The following is a 25,684-nucleotide window of genomic DNA, read 5'->3' as shown; positions in this document are numbered from 1 at the left end:
AGGTTTCTTGTTGTAGTCCTAACCACTGGGGAAATGGTACTATTTCCCTGGAATACCAAGAAAGCATTTTCAAGGAAACATCACAATTTATAATCATCTCTATGATAATGTTTTAAATAGTTGAATGTTCTTACATGGAGGAAATGAGTCAATTTTGAGGACAGGTAATTGTGACTCTGGGTTGTGTGACTAGAAGGGGTCGCTATGACTGTATGACTTACAGTTTTGTTTGTTTTTGAGACAGGGTCTTGCTTTGTTTCCCTGGCTGAAGTGCAGTGGTGTGATCATAGCTCACTGCAGCCTCGAACTCCTGAGCTCAATCCATCCTCCTCCCTCAGCCTCCCAAGAATCTGGGACTACAGGCATGTACCTTCATGCCCCGGCCAAGTTTTGTATTTTTTGTGGAGACAGGATTTTGTCATGTTGCTCAGGCTGGTCTCAAACTCCTGGGCTCAAGTGATCTGCCCACCTCTGCCTCCCAGAGTGCTGGAATTACAGGTATGAGCCACTGTGCCCAGCCAATTTTTTTTTTTTTTTTTTTTGAGAGAAGGTCTTACGCTGTCACCTAAGCTGGAGTGCAGTGATATGATCTCTGTTCACTGCAGCCTCAACCTCCTGAGCTGAAGCAATCCTTCTGCTTCAGCTTCCTGAGCAGTAGGACTACAGGCATCTGGCTAAATTTTTTATTTTTTTGTAGAGACAGGATCTCACCATGTTGCCCAGGCTGGTCTCAAATTCCTGGGTTCAAATGATCCTCTTGACTCAGCCTTCCAAAGTGCTGGGATTACAGGTGTTAGCCACCACACTTAGCGGTTTACAGTTTTTAATCCAGAAGGGATCTGGGGCTGAAGGCTGCTGGCATGTGCTTCTCCCACAGGCCCTGAGATTTTTTTTTTTTTCCCCAGGAAGTAGAGTATGTTCAAAAGTGTTGCTTTGCTTAACTCTCCTCTTAAAATACCTGTCACTTGTAGGGAAGGAGCTGTGGGAGCTGTTTGCAGCCAAAATTTTCTTCCCACTTGGAGTGTTCAAATCCTGTTAACTTTTTTTGACATATGGATTTATAAATGTGACTTTTAAGTTCAAGGTTTTTATATATATATTACATATATTATGTAATATATGTAATATATACATATGTAGAAGTTATATATAAATCTCCACAGAATAATTTGGGATCTTCTTGCTAGGAAAGCTCTATCTTTGTGACCACTATATTTTTCTCATTCATGAAATGGAGAGGTGAAATGAAATGTTCACCTGGGGACAAGAAATAAAGTTATAGACAGGCAGATTTAAGTTTTAACAAGTATTTCCAAGTCTGTGCCCACACATTTCTGATAATAGGTGAAATTAGAAAACACATGTCTAATGTTAAGGATATGGTTAAGTAAATTGTGGCATGTTTTATATAACAATATTACACAGTCATTAAATTTTTTAAAATGAAACAATAAAATTTAACTTAAACATATTAAGATAATAGATATTTAAGATGCAAATCAGATATACAGTATGACTGTAATAAAATGCATTGAAGAAAATATGTAACAGTGAAAGCTTTTAGGTAACTATGGATGATTTTTCTTTTATTCCCTACACATTTCTTTATTTTCTACAATGATCATGTGTTTCTCAGATCTCAGGAGGGAAAAATATGACCTAATTTTAAAAAAAGTTCATAGGCTTATGTCCTCTTGTACCACTGTCCTCTCTCTCTCTTTCTTTTTTTTTTTTTTTTGAGACAGAGTCTCACTCTGTCACTCAGGCTAGAGTGCAGTAGCACTAGCTCAGCTCACTGCAACCTCTACCTCCTGGATTCAAGCCATTCTTATGCCTCAGCCACCCAAGGAGCTGCAATTACAGGTGTGCGCACCATGCCCAGCTAATTTTTGCATTTTTAGTAAAGACAGGATTTCACCATGTTGGCCAGGCTGGTCTTGAATGCCTGACCTCAAGTGATCCACCCGCCTTGGCCTCCCAAAGTGCTGGGATTACAGGCATGAGCCACTGCACCTGGCCATGTCCTTTCTTTTAAGGGAGGCATGAAAAGCCTTTTGATTGTTGGGTCTTTTGCCCTCATTATCTGTAGGCCATCCTCTTTTATCTAATTCTGTTTCCTGCATATTGTAAGAGTTTCAGTATGTATGGAGAAGCTCTCAATTTGATAGACACTAGCTTATTATTTTCATGGTTGAGCTTGTGTACTTTTGGTTTTTTTTGAGATGCAGTCTTGCTCTGTTGCCCAGGCTGGAGTGCAGTGGCGTGATCTCGGCTCACTGCAAGCTCGGCCTCCCAGGTTCACGGCATTCTCCTGCCTCAGCCTCCCGAGTAGCTGGGACTACAGGTGCCCGCCACCATGCCCAGCTAATTTTTTGTGTTTTTAGTAGAGACGGGGTTTCACTATGTCAGCCAGGATGGTCTCTATCTCCTGACCTTGTGATCCGCCTGTTTCGGCCTCCCAAAGTGCTGGAATTATAGGTGCGAGCCACTGCGCCCAGCCAAGCTTGTGTATTTTTATCTTAAAAGTGATCAGTGAAAATGGATTGATGTCTTAAAGAGTTTTTTAAGGCAAGAAATTGTTCTTACATACTTAAACTGAGCACCTGTCAACAAATTAACGTGATACTATTTGCTGCATTACAATAGCTTTTGTAAAGTAATACAATCTATACAATACTATTTTTGGCATCAGAGTTGTTAGGTCTTTTAAAAATAGAGCAAGTATTTAAAGTCTGTAGCATTTCCCACTTACCTGGTGCTTCGTGTTCCAGGATGCAAAGTGAGTTTCCATGACATAAGTCATTGATTATGTTTATTAAAACTGGTGGAGAGAACAAGCAAGACTGGGAAGGAATCTTCATTTAATAACTCCTTTAACATTTATATTGCTTACTGAAAGATAACTTTATCTTTTCCTAAGGTAATATAAAAGCTTCGTTAGCAGTATTTTCAAAATAAGATTCTGCCTTGAGTAACAGCAAGAAGGAGCAAATACAGCCTTGCTTTTACTGATATACAAACTCTTTTCTGAAATGAGATCTATGATTATTCAGTATTTGAGGATTGGGTCAGAGGTTTGAGAACTGAGCTTGAATCACAAGACTCTTGTGGATGCGTCTTGAGAGGGCAGAAGGACATGCTCGACCTTCAGGGATGTGGGTAGTCAGAGCTCTGTTGGTGGCAGGAGGATCCAAAATGGCAACCTCAAATCATTTTACATTTGTATAAATATAAGTATGTCTGATGTTCTAGATATCGAAACTGCTTTGACCAAATAGTGAAAGCCATGTTCCTGAGGAAAAACTAGAATGCCAGGTCAGGTCAGGATCGTGCTTATTCTTTGAGCCTTTCTTTACCTCCTCTGCTCTGGGCCACTGTTAGGCTGCATCATCTCTTCTACCTCTGCACCAGGTGAAAGTAGATTGGACTTCTCTCTGTAAATGTGTTGTTTTACAGCCTGGTGTCTGACTTTCTTGGATTTTTAAAGTAGAGCAAGTGACAGTGCGAATAAGAGTTTGAAGCAAGATTTTTTAACTTAATTCTAGCATAAGGAAAGTTCATTGCACAACAAAAGAGAATTGACACCATAGGCTGTAAACTTAGGTAGATTCATGTTGATTAATAATATATGCTTTTATTTTGATTTAACATGTGATCATATCCATTTTTCTGTCTTATAATTTAGACTCAGATTGATGGACAACTTTTCTTAATTAAGCACCTTTTGATACTTCGTGAACAAATTGCTCCATTTCACACTGAATTCACCATTAAGGAAATTTCCCTGGACCTCAAGAAAACTAGAGGTACTTTGCTGTCCTGGCTGGCACACTTGGCTGTGTTTGATCTGTCCAGATGTGTCAGCACAGGTTTTAGGTTTATTTTATGTTCATCTGCAATTTTTTGCATGCTTTGCTTGCTAAATATGTTACTTGTTTGTACTGAGCTGAGCTGAGCTGTCACCATGCTAACGACTTCTAACTTGCTGTATTTTCTTTATGAAGGGAACTGCATCTGGACATTTCAGTTTGTAATATTAGACTCATTTAGACTCTGCCACATATTCCTACAACCAGTTAAAAAGTGAAAAATCCATATAATAACTATTTCCTAAGTAAATAATGTCAACTAGTTGGGATGACTTTAAGCACTGAGTTGAGTTTGTCAGTTTATGAAAATTCAGGAAACTAGCTGGGTAAAATGAGAAGAGTACTTACCTAAGAATTTGAAAGAATTGGGTTTTCTTCCTGTCCCATCATTTCCTGGCCCTTGTGTGATCTTGGGTGGGTGTTTTAGCTTCCCCACGCCACCCTCCTTTTAGGTAAAATGAGCATAATGAACTTGTCATGATACCTTCACGAGGTTATCAAGCTCATTAAGACCGAAAATGAATGAAAATATACGTTGACATCTTTATAAGTTTCAGGCGCTTAAATAAACTTCAGTGGTATTAAATCAGTAATCATGTAAGATTGAGAAAGATGATTCATCCATCCTAGTGATTTGCCTCTGAATTGGTAAGAGATGATTTCTAAAAGATCAGAGTAGTTAATTTCTAAGAATTGATCTTAAGCAGTTAAGGATATACCATAAACATCCCTCATGTCCCTTAATTACTTACAAATTTATGTAAACTTTATCTTAAACATTTTTAAGAGATTTATGCTCTGATGCCTTAAGCCATTCATTTATGTAATCAGTTAACTTCTCTCTAATGTTTTGGGGCAATTAAAAAAATGGTCACTCAAATTATTTTCTATGTGTAAAGTTTAGAGGAAGCCCAAATATAGGATGTTCAAGGATAGTAGGTTTTTAGTTCCCCAATTCCTGTGCTTATCTGACAGTGGATTTGATTTAACTCACCGGAGAGCCAGGGTAACCTCTTGATGAGTCCTCTTAAAACAGGTTGCTCTTTTTCGTTCCCTAATGCTCTCTCTTGTCCACCACGGAGAATATGTTTTGGTTCTGTAAAGCATGTCTGTTATGTACTTTGTGATTTTAAAATTTTTAAATTATTTTTGTTTTTTTCTCTAACCTTGGAAGTGGCATACCATGTGTTTTTGTTTTGGTTTGGTTTTTAAATAGGAGCCAGATTTCCTGGCTTTCGCCTTTACAGAACACATAGGTTTTTTAAAGCTTATTCTCATCAGAGGCTTCCATCTCCCACCCATTCTCTTTGATTTCATTCATTCTTTTCAGTGAGAGATGTGGGAATCATGCTCTTACACCTTGAAGAATTCCCAGCTTCTGATAGTTCTTACTTTAAGTGATGGGATAGAACAGGGTTGATTTACTTTCTGTCATTTTTTTCTGATTTGTAATTTGTTGCTGCTTGGTTCTAGTGTAGATCAACTGAGGTGAGAGAAAGTGAAATATCTTGAGATTGTGGCAAAATTTGGTTGAAAGTATGTTTTCCTCCAAATATTACAAAGCCTGTGTAACCCCACCATATGATGATTTGATTCTGTGCAGACAGAATCTTTGAGGGGTCTTATAGAAAAGACAGCAGACACAAACAACTATTTACTAAAGCTTTACTCTGAACACTGAACTGATAGAGAGAGGTTCTTCTTCACTACTACCAGGGTCAAGGCAGTAAATATTATGGTACTGTGTGCTTGCAAAACCAGGTTGGAAGATTTCATGCTTTGCTTTATCTAGTCTGGCAAAGCAAAGAGATGTTTTTTTCTTACTCACTTAATAATGCTTACTATCTTTACTTTTACGCCTCTAACCTCTCAAGACTAACATTATATCGTATTGCATTTGAACATCAATGAGACCTCAGCTAATACTTTACATAGATTCTAGTTAGTCTGGAGGTTAAGGGGTAAATATGTCCTTTTGGTGTTTTCTTCTTGGCTGACACATTAGTTTATTCACTCTGCTTCAAATGAATAAATTTCCGTGCCAGCCAGGATTTTAACAAAGAAGCTGGGTAAGTATATGAGTATTTTTTAAAAACTTATTTAATATCCTAAAAGTAAAGCAGTGAAATTTTAAGGTGCCAATTACCATTTATCATTTTTCTTTTTTTTTGGTAAGTGAATTATTGAGATTAATAGTCATTTTGCAATTCGAACTTCTAGAAAATAACTCTGTGAGTACTGTAGCCATCATTGGTGCTCATCTCACTCTCAGCCTTTCATGGAGGTGAGTTGCTGCAGGTGAATTGGCTTTTTGCCTTGTGGTGGTAGAGAACTGGTGTGTGTTACACATGGCTTTGCTGTTGAAACTTTCCATGTTCACTGGATGAGTAATTTTGTTTCACAGATGCAGCATTTAAAATCCTGAACCCTATGACTGTTCCAAGATTTTTTAGGCTGAATAGCAACAATGCCTTGATAGAGTTCTTGTTGGAGGTGAGAAGGAGTCTGTTTCATTGGTGGTGGGAGATAAACGACATTCTTTACATGTCTGGTGATTTCTAGGCACATAAAAATAGGAGGAAATTGTTATCTTTTTTTTAAGGGTACTCCTGAGATAAGAGAACATTATCTTGACTCTAAAAAAGACGTAGACCGTCATCTGAAATCGGCCTGTGAGCAGTTTATTGAGCAGCAGACCAAGCTGTTTGTAGACCAGCTGGAGGAGTTCATGACAAAGGTATGGCCCTTGGTGCCTATTTGGTGAAGTCACTTTGCATTCTTCCCTAGGCTTCCTCTTCAATTACTCTCTTGTGTGAACTCCAGCAGAAGGAGATAGGGAGCCCAAGTCTTAATGATTCTGTCTAGGAAATCACTGTGCTTTTTGGTTTATGGACTTTTAGATATGCTTGCACAGTTTTTGTTTTTAAGAGGAAGAGTGGAAATATTGCAAAGCTAGTTATAGCTGACCCCTGGTTAGCTGTGTTCTGTTTATCCGCCTTGTAGGTTATCTGCATGTGGGCTGGGACTCTCACTTTCTGCTGGAATCTCACTTTCTCCTGGCCCTGCATGGCAGCAACCACAGTCCTGGGAATCAGGGTTTCCATTCTTAAAATGGATGATTTGTTTTCCTCTTTGTTTTACATGCCATTTCTCTCTTCCATTTTGCATGGATAATTGAGGATTGAAGAGTTTTGTAACACAGCGTTGTTAACTGTCAGATATATGGATTTAATATACAGTCAGTCCTCCTTCACATCGGTGGTCTCTTCCTGGAAACCGTGACTTTAAGTGAAACAACATAAAATGAAACCAATTTTTTTTCCTCATCAACAGTATAATGAAGCAGTGTTAAACTGTTGAAGGAAATGACTTTATTTGAGGACATGCTGTGCGTCATTTCACTTAAAGTCACAGTTTTCAGGAACCTATTGCTCATATTAAGTGAGGACTGACTGTATGTGTGGATAGTATATTCTCTCTGTCTCTGTCTTCTAAGCTAAAATCCATTAACTGGCGAATGCCAGCAAAGAGAAAAGCAGATCATGGCTATTTTGACATTCTTGTTGTATCCTAATCGTTTTAAAAAAATTTAAGTGTCATCACTAAGGACTTAAAGATATTGAAGAAGTCTTGAAATTAGGCTGGGTGTGGTGGCTCACCTGTAATCCCAGCACTTTGGAAGGCTGAAACAGGAGGATCACTCCAGCCCCTGGAGTCTGACACTGGTTAACAGTCCTGGGCAACATGGTGAGACCTAGTCACTACAAAAAGTGAACAAAATTAGCCACGCGTAGGGGCATGCGCCTATAGTCCCAGCTACTTGGGAGGCTGAGGTGGGAAGATTGCTTGAGCCAGGAGGTTGAGGGTGCAGTGAATTAAGATCAGCCCACTGCACTCCAGCCTAGGTGACAGAGTGAGACTGTCTCAAAATAAAGTAAAATAAAATAAAAAGAGAGAAAGAAAGAAAAAAAGGTCATGAAATTTTTATTTATTAAACCACTACTGTGTACCCCAGACTTGTATCAGAGGACATCATAAAAAGAATAAAAATATGATGGCTCTTATTTTCAAATATGACTAATCTTAACTGGACAGACAAGATATATGTATGAAATAACAAGGAGACAGCAATTGTTCTTTAGAAACTTAGCAATTGTTCTTTAGAAACTTCTTGTTGAGTCCATCAGTGCTAACATGCCTGAAGCCTGTGGCAAAGACAGAAAATACGAGTTTTAAAAAATAATTTTAATTGCTTTAAATAATTTTAAATGCTTTCTTCTAGGTTTTGATTTTTTAAAAAAGGTTTGAGTATTGGTACTTTGTAATTTACAGATAACTTACAGTTTTTACTGAAACTACCCCTGTGAAAAACAAGTTGGTAGATTGTAATGTGTATTTCTGGGAGAACACCACATAGTAGTGGTGGGAAGTATTATAGATGAATATTGTACAATAACAGAACAGCAGAATGAATCTTCTGAAATATGCAAGTTGATTATAATGAAATCTAAGATTAAAGGGTTGTTCTAGAACAGCACAGTTTTTCTAGATATCAAGAGAATAAAAATTCACACATGCCCATGATCTTAGCTACTCTGGGTGACTGAGGTGGGAGGATGGCTGAGCCCAGGAGTTCGACACCAACTTGGGCAACATAGCAAGACTCCGTCTCAAAACATTTTTTTTTTTTTTTGAAAAAGGAAATAGAGGTTTATGTAGAAAATATTCCAAGTCTGAATTATGTAATGGTTCTCCATGGACATGCTACGTGCGTATAGCAGGGATCCCTGAACAAATGTTCATGGACCTGTTTTTATATTCCCTTTGTAATGGGATTGGGAAGGGAAAGGCCTTGCTTCTCATCCCCATGAGAAGCCAGTCTCATCCTGCATAATCAGTCTCTGCTGCCCTTGCTCAGACCACTTGTAGTTGCCTCCCTTTTCCTCTGTCAACCCTGGGCCCTCACTGCTGCTCACTGAGTTTCTACTGAGTGGACCCCACAGCCTGGAGGACTGAGCTTCCCTTTTATGGTGTGTTATTCCAGATTCAGTTCCCTTTCATCCTGTGGCACAGAGTGAGTCAGAGACAAAGATACATATGTGTGTGTGTACACACACACGCACACATACACGTGCACACACACACGCGCACGCACACACACGTGACCATTTGAGACACTGCATCTTAGAATTTGTGGACCAAAGATTTTTCACTTTTTACCTAGTGACTGTTACTACCATTCTGAATAGCAGAGAAAGAGGAAGATTTTATAGAAAACTTTAAAAGGTAAACCTCAGCATTAATTACCTGCAAGTGCAGAATCTCATGCCTCTTTTATTTAGTTAGGTGTTTTTTTTGTTTTTTTTGTTTTTTTTTTTGAGGCAGTCTTGCTCTGTTACCCAGGCTGGAGTGCAGTGGCACGATCTCAGCTCACTGCAACCTCCGCCTCCCGGGTTCAAGCAATTCTTTTGCCTCAGCCTCCTGAGTAGCTGAGATTACAGGTGTGTGCCACCACGCCTGGCTAATTTTTTTGTATTTTTTGTAGAGATGGGGTTTCACCATGTTGACCAGGCTGGTCTCAAACTCTTGGCCTCAAGGGATCTGCCCTCCTCGGCCACCCAAAGTGCTGAGATTACAGGCAGGAGCCACTGTGCCTGGCGTTAGTTAGCATTTTATAAAGCAACTAGTGCTTGTCCCCTGATAGACGATTACAGGAAAATCAACACCCATAGGTACAGATAGGAAACAGTCTTTCATCTCATTTAGAGGTGTGTTTGTAGGTCTCGGTATTTATCATTCGGATGTAAGCCTCATCAACAAAATATCCTCAGCTTGTTTCTAAGTTTGGACTGATTTTTAACAATGTGTATGTATTACCACGTAGAGAATATTTTTAGGTTGTCAGAAGACTTGTTTTTGAGCTTAAAGAGTTGGGGTCTGGTTTGGATCCCTTTCATCTACTGTAAATTGGCCTTGTTGTTTATGTAGCTTCTTCCTCTGTGCTCCTTGTTGAGACACTTTCTATGCATTAATTCTTACTACATCCCTGGAACCTTGAGTAAGAGAAGCATCTTTATTTGACAGGTTGAGAAACAGGTTGAGTATTCATAAGATAAACATTTCTACAACATCTTCACCTGTCTGGTTTCTATTTAATACTTGATTTTTGGTATAATTATTGATCTTTCCTGAGAAAAAATAAAGTAAGTACTAGAAGAGCATATATGCTCTGTTGCCTCATTTCCTGCCCCTGGAAAAATAACCTCTTCTCTAAGTATTTGACCTGAGGGAATGTAATACTATTCTAAGGGTTAGGAGTAGAGGCTCATATGAAAACATTTGGCTTAGATTATTTTCTACCAAACTTCAAAAACTGATGATACTTTTTTATTGTTCTAGAATTCCATTGTACTAAATGTTGCTTGAAACAAACCCTTAAGTAGTACTTGGGATGGTAGTGGTTATAGTAGAAAGCACAGAACTTTGTGTCAAGGCACCTGAGCCCTAGATCCTGCAACTGTGTCTGCCACCTTCTGATTGAAGTTCAGGTTATCATGAGACAAAACAAGATCATGTGTGTATCTGTAAAGTGCTTGCTGCTGAAATGTTATTTGGTAGTACAGTTTGACAAATTTGAGGTGAAGATTTTGCTTTAGCGAAAAGTCTAAATTAAGGCATTTTAAAGGAAGTGTAATTCCAGGTTTGTAGCTAAGCTTAAAAGTGTTTTTTTTGTTTTGTTTTGTTTTCTGATGGGACCAGTTTATGCTAAAAACTCAGACTTATATGTAGAAAATATTCATTTTCTTTCAAGCAATTTGATTATTAATGAGTTTATTCTTAATATTCCCTCTGGAGTGTTGTAAATTTCCTCAGTAACACTGTAAACTTAAATTTTTTTCTTGATCTAGTACATGTAATAGAGTTTGATCTGTAAGTTTAATTCCTGCTCTCAAGGAGGTATAACCTAAAGGGAAATTAAGATAGAAAAATAGGTAAACATTAAACTGTATACAGCAATGCCATTGTGAGACGATGGGTCTTTGTTCATTGTGTAGGAATTTTTAAAAAGATGGGGCTCCCACTGCTTCACTTGACTAGCCTTAAAAAAAAATGAGGCTAATTGGGGAAAACTTTTGAAGCAAATGCTCTTTGAGGTTTGACTTAAAGATAGGTAAACTATCTGGATAGTAAATAGGGATGAATACACTAGTTTATGTTTGTTTTTAACATAAAAATACTTGTACGAAACCTAAATATATGTTATGAAATTGGTTAAATTCTGGAGCATTCAGTGCAACTATAGGCAGCCATTACTATTAAAACAAAACTGTTGGATGTGGGAAAATGACCAGAATGTAGATTTAAGTGGGGAAAAAAGTTCACAGAACACTGTTCCCAGATTTGTAAATGTATACACATTAGTATATTTATATTTTTACAACGGAAAATATTTTGGATAACATAACACTAAAGTGTGAATGTAGTTTTCTTTTAGCAGTGTCTAGTGTCTATAATATATGATTCATTTTTTAAAGTGCATCTCAAAAAATAAAGATATGGCGAGGGATGGAGTGAGAGGAGGAAAGAGGTGAGTTTATACAGGTAGGCAGTATGAGCAAAGGCCTAGAGGGGTCCAGGAGGAGAAATAGAAACTAGAAACAAAGGGGAGGCTGAAGAGATCCAAGTCAACATTATACCCTGTGTCTGCCCATCCTCTGCCTACATGTTTGTATGGCCTTTTGAGTGAGAAATCTAGAGCTGGTGCTTAGGGTTTTCTAGTGAGACCTTCCTGTGAGGCCAAAGCCATGGACTGCACCTTTGCACATGACTGTCCATTTTAAAACACATTTTGTGTAGTTTCTCTCTCTCACCCTCTCCAGCTACCCTATAGCTTCACCACAGCTTACTGTCTTAGAAAGAGTCTTGTTCAAGCTTCTCTATACTGCTGCTAAGGAATGAAAAGAGATGACTAGAAGATGGTCATTCAGGTCTATCTTGAGCACTGATTGGTCAGTCATATATGATTTTTGATGGTATTTGAAAATCTTATTTGTTTGTTTTAATGACATTCTCTCTGTGATATAAGAAAAATGATCCTCCAGATGTAAAGGAGATTTTATCCAGCTAGGGTGACATTTTTCTAATTACATACAAAAATAATTTAATATTGACATAACAGTCTCCTTAAGAGATACCTGTTTTGTGTTGACATTTCTCTAGAGCTTCATTTTTGTCTTCCTAGCAGGAAGTATTTCAGATAGAATGTCTCAGGACTTAGGTATGATTTTTGGCAAGATAACCATGTGCCTTGAAATCACAAAAGAAGTTTTGCTAAAAATGTTGATTACCTATAAAGGATTATGAGATGATGCATTTTTGTTGGGGCTGCACATTTGATTATCATGGTGTTTTAGTAGGTTTAAATGGTGTTGTGTATCCCTTGAGAGCAGTACCAGTTTAATTTGTCATTGATGAAATGAAACTTTTTTTCTTCTTGTCTCCTCTACTAGGTTTCAGCATTAAAAACAATGGCCAGTCAAGGAGGCCCCAAGTATACTCTCTCACAGCAGCCTTGGGCACAACCAGGTATTCTCATTTGACCGTTTCGGATTTCTTTTTTAGGATGTTATTAATCTGCATTTATATAGTCCTTACTGTGACAGCTTGGAGTTGGTTTCCTATTCACTCTGGGGTGCTGCAATCTGAGTTAATGCAGGATTCAGTTTGGAGCTGACAGGTCTTCATTGGCTAGCACTACTTGCATTTCAACAAGCATATCAAGGAAGGAAGAATTTTTTTTTTTGAAAAATCACCCAGTTAAAACTAAAATATGGCTAAGATAGAAACCCTTTGAGTCTGTTGATTACTGTACACCCACTATTCATTGTGTTCAAGCTTTGATGAAAATACTGTGGTGGATAGGAAGAAATTATGGTGAGTGTACCTACTTTAAGTATATGAAGAAATGCTGGGCCACTACTTTCTTCCACATTTTGTCCAAGTTATCCTCTGTTGACATTTTAGAGTATTGGGGGAAAAAAATTATAAAAATTGAGGTATTAGTTGGGAGTTGGCAGGCAATATTATTGTCTGATTGGCAGATATATTTGAGATGTTTCCAGTCTTACTCTTTCTTAAATGTAAATTTTTTTGTGCTTGAGGATTTTGGTTTTTTTTTTTGGTCTTTAGCGTTAGACATTTAAAATCATGACTAACGTTATTTTTGGTACATCTTGTGGCATTTTAAGTTGCCATTAAACCAAAATAAATCATTTTGTTAAATTGATATTTCTGGCCATTCCCTGGCCAATATTGTGGTAGAGAGTCTTTGAAACTAAAACGGGCAAAATGGAGAAAGAATGAGTGTTTTAATTATGGGTAAGCTGTGTCCAAATTGGAGGGCAGCTTTCCACTCAGTGAGAGAGATCCAAAAAATGATTCTGGCTTTGCATCCATGAAAAATTGGCTTTGCACAGGCTCCTAATCTGGAATCAACTTTTTAATATGATTGGTTTTCCATATTGAAAGAGCATTATATCTGTTAAGTATTCATTTTCTTTAGGAAGAATGATTGAAGCTATTCAAAGCCTCCAAAATTGTATTTATTATTTTTTTGAGATGGAGTCTTGCTCTGTTGCCCAGGCTGGAGTGCAGTGGTGTGATCTCGGCTCACTGCAACCCCCATCTCCTGGATTTAGCCAATTCTCCTGCGTCAATCTCCCAAGTAGCTGGGATTACAGGTGCCCACCACCATGCCCAGTTAACTTTTGTATTAAAACAGGTGTGTGCCACTGCACCCAGCTCAAAGAAAACTTTTTTCTTTTTTTTTCAAGACAAAGTCTCACTCTGTCACCCAGACTGGAGTGCAGTGGCATGATCTCAGCTCACCGCAACCTCCACCTCCCAGGTTCAGGTGATTCTCCTGCCTCAGCCTCCTGAGTAGCTGGGACTACGGGCATGCATCACTGTGCTCAGCTAATGTTTGTATTTTTAGTAGAGACGGGGTTTCACCATGTTGGCCAGGCTGGTCTTGAATTCCTGACCTCAGGTGATCTGCCCACCTCAACCTCCCAAAGTGCTGGGATTACAGTCCTGAGCCACTGCGCCTGGCCTCAAAATTTTTAATTATGAATGCCTTAGGTTAACTTGAAGTTGAACTGAGAAATTAGAAGAGTAGCTATGTATCACTTAGGAAGATTTGTAAATGTAGAGAATGTCAGTTGTCTTTGAAAGGAAGATAAGATTTTATTTCAAAGGTTCCTCATGTGAACTTTGATGATGTCAATATAGGTTTGAGTTGATTTGTTTTATTGCACATAAACTTTGTGACATGCTTTAGGTGTTTCATTTACCATGATGCAGACAAGGAATGTTCTATTGTCTTTATTATTTTAAACGTTCGTGTTGTGTGTGGAATAGAAATCTTTGACATCTTACTACAAAAGCACACTTAATACAGTAGTGCATTCTGTCTGAAGATAGAAAATCAGGTTCTTTTACCTACAATACTGGAAATTCTAATCATAGTCTGGCATAGTATTAACCACCTCTTCTGATTCCTTGCAGTCAAGAGGCAGACTTTTCAGTTCACAACTCAGCCTACCTCTTGAAGGAATTCTGATGATTTGGGGATTAATTGGAGCCTTTGACTCAAGGTTCCAATTGCTTTTATAGGGCTTAGTTAGAAATAGGAGCTGATTTTTATTTGGAATATTTATGTAAATGAAATTCTTGGGTATGATAAATCTTTCTTAAGATAGGTAGAAACCAGTACAGCTAAGCCCAGTCTCTTGATGCATAATTAAGTTATTGCTCTTTCCCCTTTGGAAAGATCCTTTCTCTCAAAATAGGGGCTGTCGTTTTCTCAAGTGGAACCCTAATAGGATTCAAAGTGTTAGATGTATTGTGCTCTTGAGCATTACTAGAGTTTAGAATTGTCATAGTAAAGCAGGAGTAGATAAAAGGAAACTAACAGGAGTAGACAGAAGGACAGATTGAAGTAGGACTTGCTGCTTTGTCATTTAACCCATTTTCTTCTTTCTTAGTGAGAAGATCTTAGTGAATATAGCAATAACAGTTCAGTTTATCTTGTAGTCATATCTTCTATCCCATTTAATCATAGCAGAGGTATGGAGTTGGATTTTAGCGTCTGTAGACTTGAAGCCCACACTCGAATGCCAAAGAGAGATTTATGGCCCCTTGGAGTGGGAGCATTGAGGACAATCTAGCAACTGTCTTGGACCCCTCTGCCCTAAAAACTGAGGGTTACTGGTTCATTCAGACTTGGTCAAGTTCTCAGGGATCATTTCCTGATCAAACAAACCCACAGGAGAGTGAGTTATAAATTAGGATGCCCATTTGTTAATTTACTCTGACGAAGAAACCTTTTTTAGGAATTAGAGGACACTTTCGTCACCAGCCTGCACACCCACTTTCTGCTTATCAAGGGCTCTGAAGACCGATTTAGTGATCCCTGAGGTGTGTTAGTAATGACAGAAGCAGAGCCCGTGGAAGTAAGGGTCTTGAAGGAGCTTTCATCTATTAATGAAAAATAAGCAGTTCCTGAATTATTTATTCTTTCTTCCTGAGAGTGTCAGAGACATTTGAACCAGAGCAACTCCATCTCCAGAGAGAGCTAGGAAAAATGGGGGTGGGACTTGCTGGGCTGCATTCCAAGGAGGTTGGGTATTCCTAGCCTCTAGATATTTACATTTAAGGAAGCAGATTAATAACGTTTACTAAACACACCCAGACCCAGGAATGTCCTGATACCCTGATATCTTGAGAACAAAAGCATTCCTAATTTTGCTTTAAAGATAATCATATTGATTTCTTGCAAAATATAGTAATTAAGAAAAATTAACCCTTTATCACAAACCTTTGTAGCAGAGTACATATCCCCATGTTTTTTGTTATCCTATATATAAACAAGCATTGCACCTAGGGTGGGCACGTTACTTCTCTTACTTTTGGGAACACCCCATTCTGTCTATGGAGTAGCTACTCTTTCACCATTTTACTTTCTTAACAAACTTGCTTTTGGTTTATACTGTGGACTCGCCCGAATTCTTTCTCGGATGAGATCCAAGAACCCTCTCCTGGGGTCTGGATGAACCCCTTTCCAGTTGCAAGAGCACTGGTACTTTCTTACCCTGCTTTACTGCAACCCTCCTCAATTAAAAAAACTTTTTTTACATTAAAAAAAATTTTTTTACATGGTATATTATTTGAACTATGAAAAGCTATAAAATGAAAAGTAATTATATTTTCTACCATCAAACTAGTCCTTCTCTCAAAGGCAACTGCTATTAAAGTTTCTTTCCCAAAATTGTTTGTGTATATACTAGCATATGTGGACTTTAAAAATATTACTCAAATGGGATTGTATCATACCGCTTCCTTTTTCATTTCTTATATATCTTAGAGGCCTTTCTGTATAGCATATCCAACTTGATCCATTCTATTTATTGGATACATCGACTACATCACTATAGCATGATTTCTTTTGTAATTCTTATAATGGAAACCTAAATTATTTGCAGTTTGTGTGTTTCCTTATACTCTTAACATCTCTGTATACTCCATAACTTGGTATTTTTTGAGTATATCCACGAGTAAATTTCTAGCAGTGGAAATGCTAAAGGAAAAAGTGTCTGCATTTTCAGTTTTGCTAGATACTGCCTAATATTTTTCCAAAGAGGTTGAACCATCTTATACTTCTATCAGCAGTACACAAAGATGCCTGTTTCTCCATACCCTTGTCAAACATGGATATCACAATCTTAGTAATTTTTGCCAATCATCTGTAAATATCTCACTCCTTTAATTTACATTTATTTAATTATGAGTGAGGTTGAGCATCTTTGAAATTGTTGTCTTTTTTCTTTGTAGTTTTCTAGATAACTGAAATACTTCATACAGATTACTACTCTCCTTTTTTATGTAACTCCTTCAGATAAAGATAAGATCTCCTCTCCTCCTTTCTAAGAATAATATTCAGCAAATCTTCAGAAGTTCCATGCTCTGTTAAAGGAAGAGTTCAGCCCTGAAGACATCCAGATCATTGCCTGTCCATCTATGGAACAGGGTTTCATAGTTATTTTTGTTATAACTTTTTGGGATTCTGTTCCCTTTCTGATAATACAGTATATGAATATAACAAATAGATATTTAATTCCCCTTAAATATATGTGGATATTTTCTGAATAATCTAAGCATCTCTTACTGTGAGTCATTTCTGCAAATGAACAAACTCATTCATTATGAAGTAATTCTCACTAGTGTCTCTCTGAAAATGACTTTTTTTTTTAAACCTTAATCTCTTACCTCCAAATTCCAAAGGTACATATTAAAGCTCCTATGAATGTCCTGAAGCATGCCAGGGGAGTTATTTTGCTGCCTTAGCCCTTGGGATTAGAATTTTGTATAGTAGATACTTAATGAATGTTTATAGGGCTTATGATTAAACTTGGTAAATAAGCTATAAAAATGAAAGAAATTCTTTGGGGAAATAAAGAGTCTTTTCTTCTGCTATTTTTTTCTCCCTTTATTCCCCTTTCAATTAAAATGGAAATATTTCTTTTCTTTTTCGTTGTGACACTAATGAGGTTAACTTATTTCCAGCAAAGGTCAATGACCTTGCGGCAACTGCGTATAAGACACTAAAAACGAAGCTGCCTGTGACGTTGAGAAGTATGTCCTTGTACCTATGCAATAAAGACACCGAGTTCATCTTGTTTAAACCTGTGAGGGTGAGTATCAGATAACTCATTTGAATGTTGGCAGGTGACTTCAAGTATTCTTTGCCTCATTTACCATTTTCCTTTTCCTGTAGAAATTTAGAAATGTTGGTATACTGTTCTAGTGAAGTTGAAAAATCACTATGATTCATGAAAGGCTTACAAAATCTGCCTCTGTCTTGATTATCTTTTTTTCCCACTGTTACTTTGTCTTAAGTTTTTAATGTTACTACTGAAAGTAGAAATTTGTAAATAAACCAAAAAAATCAGACCCTTACATTGCATGTGGCCCAACTCTCAAGAGAGCAGCACTTCAGGAATTATGCCCCATTTTACCGGTGAGTAGCAGAAATAAATGGCTTGCAGTGGCAACCAAGGGATTAAATGGCAGAGCAAATTTAGGGCTCATAAATTCCAGCTTTGTGTTGGGCTCTTGTCCTTACCCAAGGCATTGGTTGATTTTAAAGTACGTTTTATGTGTCTAGGAACTTTATTATCTTTTGTGTAAGAAATTGCTGCAGAAGACTCTTAAAATTATTCTCTGGGGGGCAAGGCTTGCTAGAGTTTAGTCTTCCTGGGAAGCATTATCTGATAAGTCTTCATCAGGTTATGCCAGCATTGAAATATTAAGAACAAATTATGCATCTTTGGTAATATCATGAAAGATACATTGCTTCCACTCGCTTTGGCAAATATCGTTACGATTTAACATTCATGGTGCTTCATGTTTAAGACAACTCATTTGATAAGATCTCCTTTCCTCCTTTCTAAGAATAATATTCAGCAAGTCTTCCAGAAGTTCCATGCTCTGTTAAAGGAAGAATTCAGCCCTGAAGACATCCAGATCATTGCCTGTCCATCTATGGAACAGGTAATCAGTAGACAGAAGATCCTTATTACTTTTATGCCCTCTTGGTTATTTCACTTGAGTAGATAATGTCTTTGAGCAAACATATTTTTAGTATTAATTAAAAAAATAGTACCTTCTTTTATTCTGATGAGTAAGAATTTAGACTTTGAATTTTCTCTCAAACTTTTGGGGAATGGTTTTAGAATTTTCAGTTAATTTCAGGATTAAAATTCCATTTAATCCTTTCTGATGTGAATATTGCTGTGTTTAAGAGAATGACCTGTTTGATCGCTTCTCGGCCTTTTGGCTAAGATCAAGTGAGAATGACCTGTTTGTAAAAGACTCAAATAGTGGCATTTAGCTTGCTGAAAATTTTGTTTGAAATATGCATAATAAGAGAAATACAATTTCTTTTTTTTTTTTTAATTTTTGATTTTTCTGTAGGTTATTGAGGTACAGGTGATATTTCGTTACACGAGTAAGTTCTTTAGTGGTGATTTGTGAGATTTTGGTGCACCCATCACCGAGCAGTACACACTGTACCCTATTTGTAGTTTTTAAATAACTTCCAGATTAAAAAAATGGAAGTTATTGAGTACCCAGTATGTATTAGGAGTAGCTTGGCACTGTGGCGGATATTTTATTTATGGTCTTAAGTTTAGGATAATTTAGAAATTTAGTTTATAGTAAGGACTAGGGAATTTGGGGAGACTGATCAGGCTGGCAAGAGCCTGACTGGGGTGGGTAGAAAACTAGGGAGAGAGGACTAGGCAATGGTGAGTGTAGATATATCTTGTGTTTTTTTGTTTTTGTTTTTGTTTTTTAAATGGAGTCTCACTTTGTTGCCCAGGCTGGAGTTCAGTGGTGTGATCTCGGCTCACTGCAACCTCTGCCTCCTAGGTTCATGCAATTCTCGTGCCTCAGCCTCCTAAATAGCTGGGACTGCAGGTGCCTGCCACCATGCCCAGCTAATTTTTGTGTTTGGTAGACAGAGGGTTTCACCATGTTGGCCAGGCTGTTCTTGAACTCCTGGCCTCAAATGATCTGTCTGCCTCAGCTTCCTAAAGTGCTGGGATTACAGGCATGAGTCACCACACCCGGCCAGAATCTTTTGAGGAGTGTTACTGTAGTGGACAGGAGAAAGATGGGGTGGTAGCTGGAGGGAGAAATGGGGTCATTTTAAAATTGAGATGTAGTTCATATACCATACAATTCATCTTTTTTTAAAGCGCAGAGTTCAGTGGTTTTTAGTATATTCACAAAGTTTTGCAGTCATCACCACTATCTAATTCTAGAACATTTTCATTACTCCCCAAAGAAACCCCTTACCCATTAGCAGATCCTGCATTTCCTGCTCTTCTATGGATCTACTTTTTGTCTCTGTGGATTTGCCTATTCTGGATATTTCATTAAATGGAATCATACAATACATGGCCTCATATCGCTGCTTCTTTCATTCACCTAGCATGTTTTCAAGGCTCGTCTGTGTTGTGTGTATCAGAGAGGGCTTCCTTTTTCTGGCTGTAGATACTCCTTTACGTGGATAGGTGGGTCACATTTTAAAAAGATATTTGTATCGTTCTAGGTATTTGTACAGTCAAAATACTTCTTAATAATTTTTTTGAAGTAATTACTTTCTATGTGATTGTACCACTAACTCGATATATAATTGAGTTTCTTTTCAATATTTAGAGTTTTTTTTTCTATTTTGATTTAATTTTGTTTCTTAATGATGTAAAATAGTTGCATGGTTTCCAAGTCAGAATTACAGAACAAGGTACATTTGGAGAAGTCTTGTTCCTTTTCCAATCCCCTCCAGCCTTTCCCTTCCCTCCCCTATAGATAACTCTTTTTATTAGTTACTGGGTTATCCTTCCATTGGTTTTTTTTTTTTTTTTTTTTTTTTTGAGCTGGTGTCTCGCTCTGTTGCCCAGGCTGGAGTGCAGTGGCGCGATCTCGGCTCACTGCAGCCTCTGCCTCCTGGGTTCACGCCATTCTCCTGCCTCAGCCTCCCGAGTAACTGGGACTATAGGCGCCCGCCACCACACCCAGCTAAGTTTTTGTATTTTTAGTAGAGACTGGGTTTCCCATGTTAGCCAGGATGATCTCGATCTTCTGACCTTGTGATCCACCTGCCCCGGCCTCCCAAAGTGCTGAGATTATAGGCGTGAGCCACCGCACCCAGCCAAATTTTTCTGCAGGGTAATTATTGTTTTTTTTAAAAAGATAGGAGAAAAATGTGTGTTTTTATGTTCATGGGGAAGATCTGCAAGGAGAGGAAAATATCTTGAGAATGTGAAGTGGAATTTCAAGAACAGGCAGGGCGGGGCCTTTGTGAGGCACATGGGGTTTCAGTCACGGTGACGGGAGGAGGCTGAGTGTGTGGGCATGGATGGGGGATGTGAATGCTGCGGGAACTCATGGATGTGCTCTTCTGAGTGCTTCACGTTTCTGAGTGAAATAAGAAGCAAGGTCATCACTGGGAATGAGGAGAGAGGCTTGGCTGAGTTTAGTGGATATAAATCCAAGAGAGACCATTCAACCTAGTTGTCTATGTTTTTTTCTCCAGTTATAGTCCCTTGCATGAATGTAGATGTGGAATACTTGGATCGTAAGATCCATTTTTATGGCAGAAGATGTTATTTTTGTAAGTTTAGTTTGTTATAATTGCAAATGTACAGAAAAAGCGCAAGGATAGTGTAAGGAGTGCTCGTATATCCTTTACCCCATTTTCATTTTGCCCCATTTGCTTCATTTTTCTCACTTTTTCCCTTCCCTGTCCCTCAAGCCCTGCTTTTAAATCATTGGAGAGGAAGTTGGGAGACGCAGTGCTCCTTTACTCCTAAATACTTCAGAGTGTATTTCCTGAGAACAAGGAAATTCTCGCACTACTCCTGTAGTTACCGAAACAGGAAACTTAACATTGATACTAGTGTCTGATTCACAGTTCCTATGCGCATTTCATCAGAGTCCCCGTGCCGTTCCTCCTGATCTTCTTGCTGACGTGTCCCCAGTCCAGGTCCAGTCCCAGGTCATGCACTGCTGTCAGGTGTCACATCTGTTTAGCCTCTTTTAACCTGGAGCAGTTTGACGGCCTTTCTTGACCTTGACAGGCCAGTTATTCTGTAGACTGTCTCTCCATTTGGTGTTGTCTCTTTCATCATGATTAGATTCAGGCTTTGTACTTCTGTAGGGAAAGCACAGAGGTGATTCTGTATCCCTCTGCCGACAGCACTCATTTATAAACGACATCGGGGTGATGGGCTGCATCAGCAAAGCAGCTGTACTGATAGAACGTTCACAGCCAGGCCCATTTACCCGCAAGGCTCCAAGGCCTGGGTGTCAGACACCTGAGCTGCAGGCAGCCATTTCCCTCCTATCACTGCTGTGTCCGGCTCTGGTGTCCCAATCCTCCGTCACAGAGTGGGCAGGTTGCTCCTGTAGTTGGTCAGAATTGGCATGTGAGTGGCAATTCACTTGTCATGTCTTTTCTTGTGCATTTTAAAAAGTCACTTAAAGGACATCTTACACACAACTCTTCCCACAACACACTGCATGGAACAAGGCACAGTGGATTATGATACGTTTCTGTCCTTGTCAGTGTTTGTATATCGTTTTTGCCATTAATCTCATTGGATTTTAAGTGGTTTGATGGCCTAGATTTGGTAATGAAGTGTGACCCCTGACAGGGCCTCCCAAAGCCAGTGCCCAGTGGCTGCCTCAGAAATAGACCGACATTGTGGGCCAGTTTCTACTTTACAGCCATGTTTACTGGTCTCATAAAAATCTTAGTCTTTTTCTCTCGTTCTGTTTTTGAGGCTCTAAACAACTTCTTTTTTTTTCCCGCCATTCTAATTGCTTTATTTTAGTTTTCAACTTTTATTTTAGATTCAAGGGGTATATATGCAGGTTTGTTACCTGGCTTTATTGCATGGTGCTGAGGTTTTTCAACCCTTGTGGTTCCCGTCCCTCCTTGACTTTTCTCGAGGACAGTATTCCATAGGAGAACTAACATAGCTCTTAATTTTGCTTTTCAGCTGAGCCTTCTGCTGTCAGTTTCTAAATAAGCAGGCCAGCCGGGCTGTGCACCTAAATGGTCTGTCTGGGAGGAGCAGGCTGAGAAGTCTTGCGGTCTGCAGGACACCGAGGAATCGTATGTGGGAATGTGCCCGAGAACCACACGAGCGTGCTGCTCAGTGCTGACTGCAGAATGAAATAGAAGCAAAGTGTTACGGGATCGGTGTTTTCTTTTCTGAAACATCAAAATGCCAAAGATTAATGTGTGATTGGTGATAACTGCCTCATTTAAATGGTCACAAGAAATGTGAAGAGAGAGCTAGGGCAGACACTCAGTGAAATGGTTCTTTGTTAAAGATGTGCAATAAACATAGATTACAATAAGTAGTGCAAAGAACTTTACAGAAATACAGCGAATGAGAAGGCCTGTAAGAGTAAGGTTTGCTAAAACGTGAAACACTGTAACACTTTTAACCACTGAGCATTCCACAGTGAAATGTTATTTTCACACTCTTATTTAATGTAATGTTTCTCCTGTCATTTTGAAGTTTAGTTTGGAGTAGATTGGTTGCTTCTGAGGACACATTCTGCCTTCCTGGGAATTCGGGGTATCATCCTTTTCTCTGTTTGATGTGAGGTAGTTTAAAGATACAGGGACTTTGTGTGAAGCTCCAGCATCTGTGCCGCTTGAATTGCTTAGGTGCAGACAGTTCTAAAGCAAGGAGCCGCAGCCTTCTCATCATAGATACGTGCGGTGTCTTTAATGAGTATCTTCATGGTATGATAGTGCGTGTTTGTGAGTGCAAAGTACCAATTAAGGTGTCTTAAATTTGGCGCATAAAGGAGAGAAGGAAACCTGATGAGTAGTGTTCCTCTTGAATGAAGGTTCAGGTCACCAGCCTTCTGCACACTGCCTTTGGTTTTAGCAGTTCTTTGAAAAGCAAACACTTTCATGTCCTGTCTATTCATTCAGCTGGCTGGGCTGTGCTGTGCTGTGGACCAGCCGTGTGGATCTTCAGGCCGGCTACATCTGAATACACTTTACCAGCAAACCTAAGGATGACAAACACTATCCACATCTGAAAACTACCACACCAGATCAGGGATCATCAATTATGCATATCTATGAATTTTCCAACAAATTCCTATTTCCTTATTGGATTGGTTTTGCCACCGATGTTAAGGCAGCCAGCTTCTTAGTTCAAAAAGAATTCTGAGTTATTCAAACACTAGTCTAGAGGTGGACACTGTCAGGGGTTCTGGAATGGGACCAGGGGACCTTTTGGTGCAGTAGGTGCCTGTAACTCATTAAACGTACTGAGGCAGCACTTCTGCAGGGTGCAGATGGGTTACCTACCCTGATTGTTGTCATTTGTGACAGGTCACTTCCTTTTCACTCAGTTTAAATTGGTGATGGACGTTGCTTGATCGAGCTTATTACTCTCTATTTTGAGAAGGTAGAAGGTAAGAGGGCCCATATTCATTCTTTGCCATGAAATGAATGAATTAGGAAGATTGTATTTACTTATACTTAAGTGTTTTTTAAATACATGTTTAATGAAATAAACTGTAAAATATCCAGTTTTGTGTATTATATGTACATTTGATTTTTAATAGCCTTTCCAAAGAAATGAGGGCATGATTATTGTACAGTAAGTACTGTGACTGATTTAATTTGATGTACAGAGTGGAGTGTGTTCTTATAAAAATATTTAATGACATTGGTTCTTGTGTTTTGATCTTTTATTTCTGAAACACTCAAACACCTTACAAAGTGCTGAGTAGGTAATAGTGACCCAACTTGTTTGCTAAATGATTATTTGTTTAAATCTGTACAGTTTCAAGTGTTCACTTATACAAAGAGTGTATATACTTTCAAATAATTTAAAATGCTTTATATTATTTGGCTAGAAATTGCTGTTTTTAATAAATGTGAATTTTTTAAAAATAAAGATTTTTGCTTCCTACCTTGTCCTCATGTGTCTGATATGTGTATGGATTCCTTGAGGAAAATTTCTTTAATATAAAATTTTAATTGAGATAACTTGTATCAGACTCACATGCAGTTTTAAGAAATAATACAGATAGGTCCCATGTACCTTTGCCCAGCTTCCCCCAATGGTAACATCTTGCAAAACTATAGCACAGTATCACAGCCAGGCTATTGACATTAATATACTCTATCATTCTTACTCAGATTTTGCCAGTTTTGTGCTGTATAAATTCCTTTGGCAAGAAAATTATTGTGGCAAGACATTTTTGAAGCATGTTAATGCTTCATTAGTTAGAAGACATTTTAACTTTTTCTTTGTGAAACTGACAATTTCATGAGTACTGTCAGCATAGTACTGACATACATAGTTGTATTGAAATTTAGTAGTATTGTATTCTTCCATCTATTTTCCAAAAGTATTTGTATTTTTTCCCCTGGTTTAACAACACCATATCTTTAAATTTTCTTCTGCTGTTATAAGTAAGACAACTTATAACTGCCAACCACAGTTGAATGTTTGGCATATATAGCTTCCAGATTTTTTTCTATCTATATTCTAAAATAACTTTTCTTACAAGATGGGGCACTTTTATACATGCTGAAGGAAATCAAGCGGGTTTTAACAGTGTATACAAACACACCCATACATATTCTTTTGCTGAACTATTTGAAAGGAAGTTGCTGTCATTGTGACACTTTACCGTTAAATTATACCCCTAAATAATTCAGCATCTGTTTCCAAAGAATAGGGACATTCTCCGACATAACCCAATGCCATGATCACACCTAAAAAAGAAATTCAGTAGTATCTAATATGAAGTCCATATTTCAGCTTCCCTAATTGTTCCCCTAAAATGTTTCATAGCTTTTCTTTATCCTGGGTTCAAAGTTTTACTTGGTTGTCATGTCTCTAGTTCCTTTTAGCTTAGACCACTACTCTTAGAGTTTTCATATGCTTATTTTCTTGACATTGACTTTTTTTTTTTTTAAGGAAGAGTCTAAGGCCAGCTATCTTATAGAATGAATCACAGTCCGGATGGCCGTGTTTCCCGTTAGTAAATTCAGAAACCCTAACATTGCAGGATATACCTTCTCACACGGAGCAGTTGCCAAGATAGATGTGCTAGTCTATAAGAAAACAAAACTAAAAATCCGAGTATGACCTGCAGCAGTGGCAATCCCTGCCCCCGCCCCTAGCCCCGGATATATGGCAGTA

At 38.3% G+C, this 25,684-nt stretch overlaps 1 protein-coding gene and 1 pseudogene across 2 annotated transcripts in view; both read left to right on the top strand.

Moving 5' to 3' along the window:
- Positions 1-24,447, top strand: part of COG3 (component of oligomeric golgi complex 3) — a 71,820-nt gene extending 47,373 nt beyond the window's left edge. Inside the window, exons 17-23 of one of the 2 annotated variants that reach the window (XM_023187334.3) lie at positions 3,686-3,806; positions 6,274-6,362; positions 6,472-6,606; positions 12,380-12,455; positions 17,493-17,620; positions 18,381-18,479; positions 22,496-24,447. In XM_023187334.3, coding sequence (XP_023043102.1) covers positions 3,686-3,806; positions 6,274-6,362; positions 6,472-6,606; positions 12,380-12,455; positions 17,493-17,620; positions 18,381-18,479; positions 22,496-22,525 — 678 coding nt within the window. In that variant the 3' untranslated portion in view covers positions 22,526-24,447. The remainder of the gene's footprint in view (positions 1-3,685; positions 3,807-6,273; positions 6,363-6,471; positions 6,607-12,379; positions 12,456-17,492; positions 17,621-18,380; positions 18,480-22,495) is intronic. The other variant, XM_023187335.3, reaches the window with a different exon arrangement.
- Positions 18,746-18,890, top strand: LOC111523126 (annotated as a pseudogene).
- Positions 24,448-25,684: the final 1,237 nt, after the last annotated feature.

Source organism: Piliocolobus tephrosceles, chromosome X, assembly GCF_002776525.5.
Source record: "Piliocolobus tephrosceles isolate RC106 chromosome X, ASM277652v3, whole genome shotgun sequence".
Lineage (NCBI taxonomy): Eukaryota > Metazoa > Chordata > Mammalia > Primates > Cercopithecidae > Piliocolobus > Piliocolobus tephrosceles.
The sequence above is the reverse complement of the archived record's forward strand: the minus strand, read 5'-3'. Positions and strand labels throughout refer to the sequence as shown.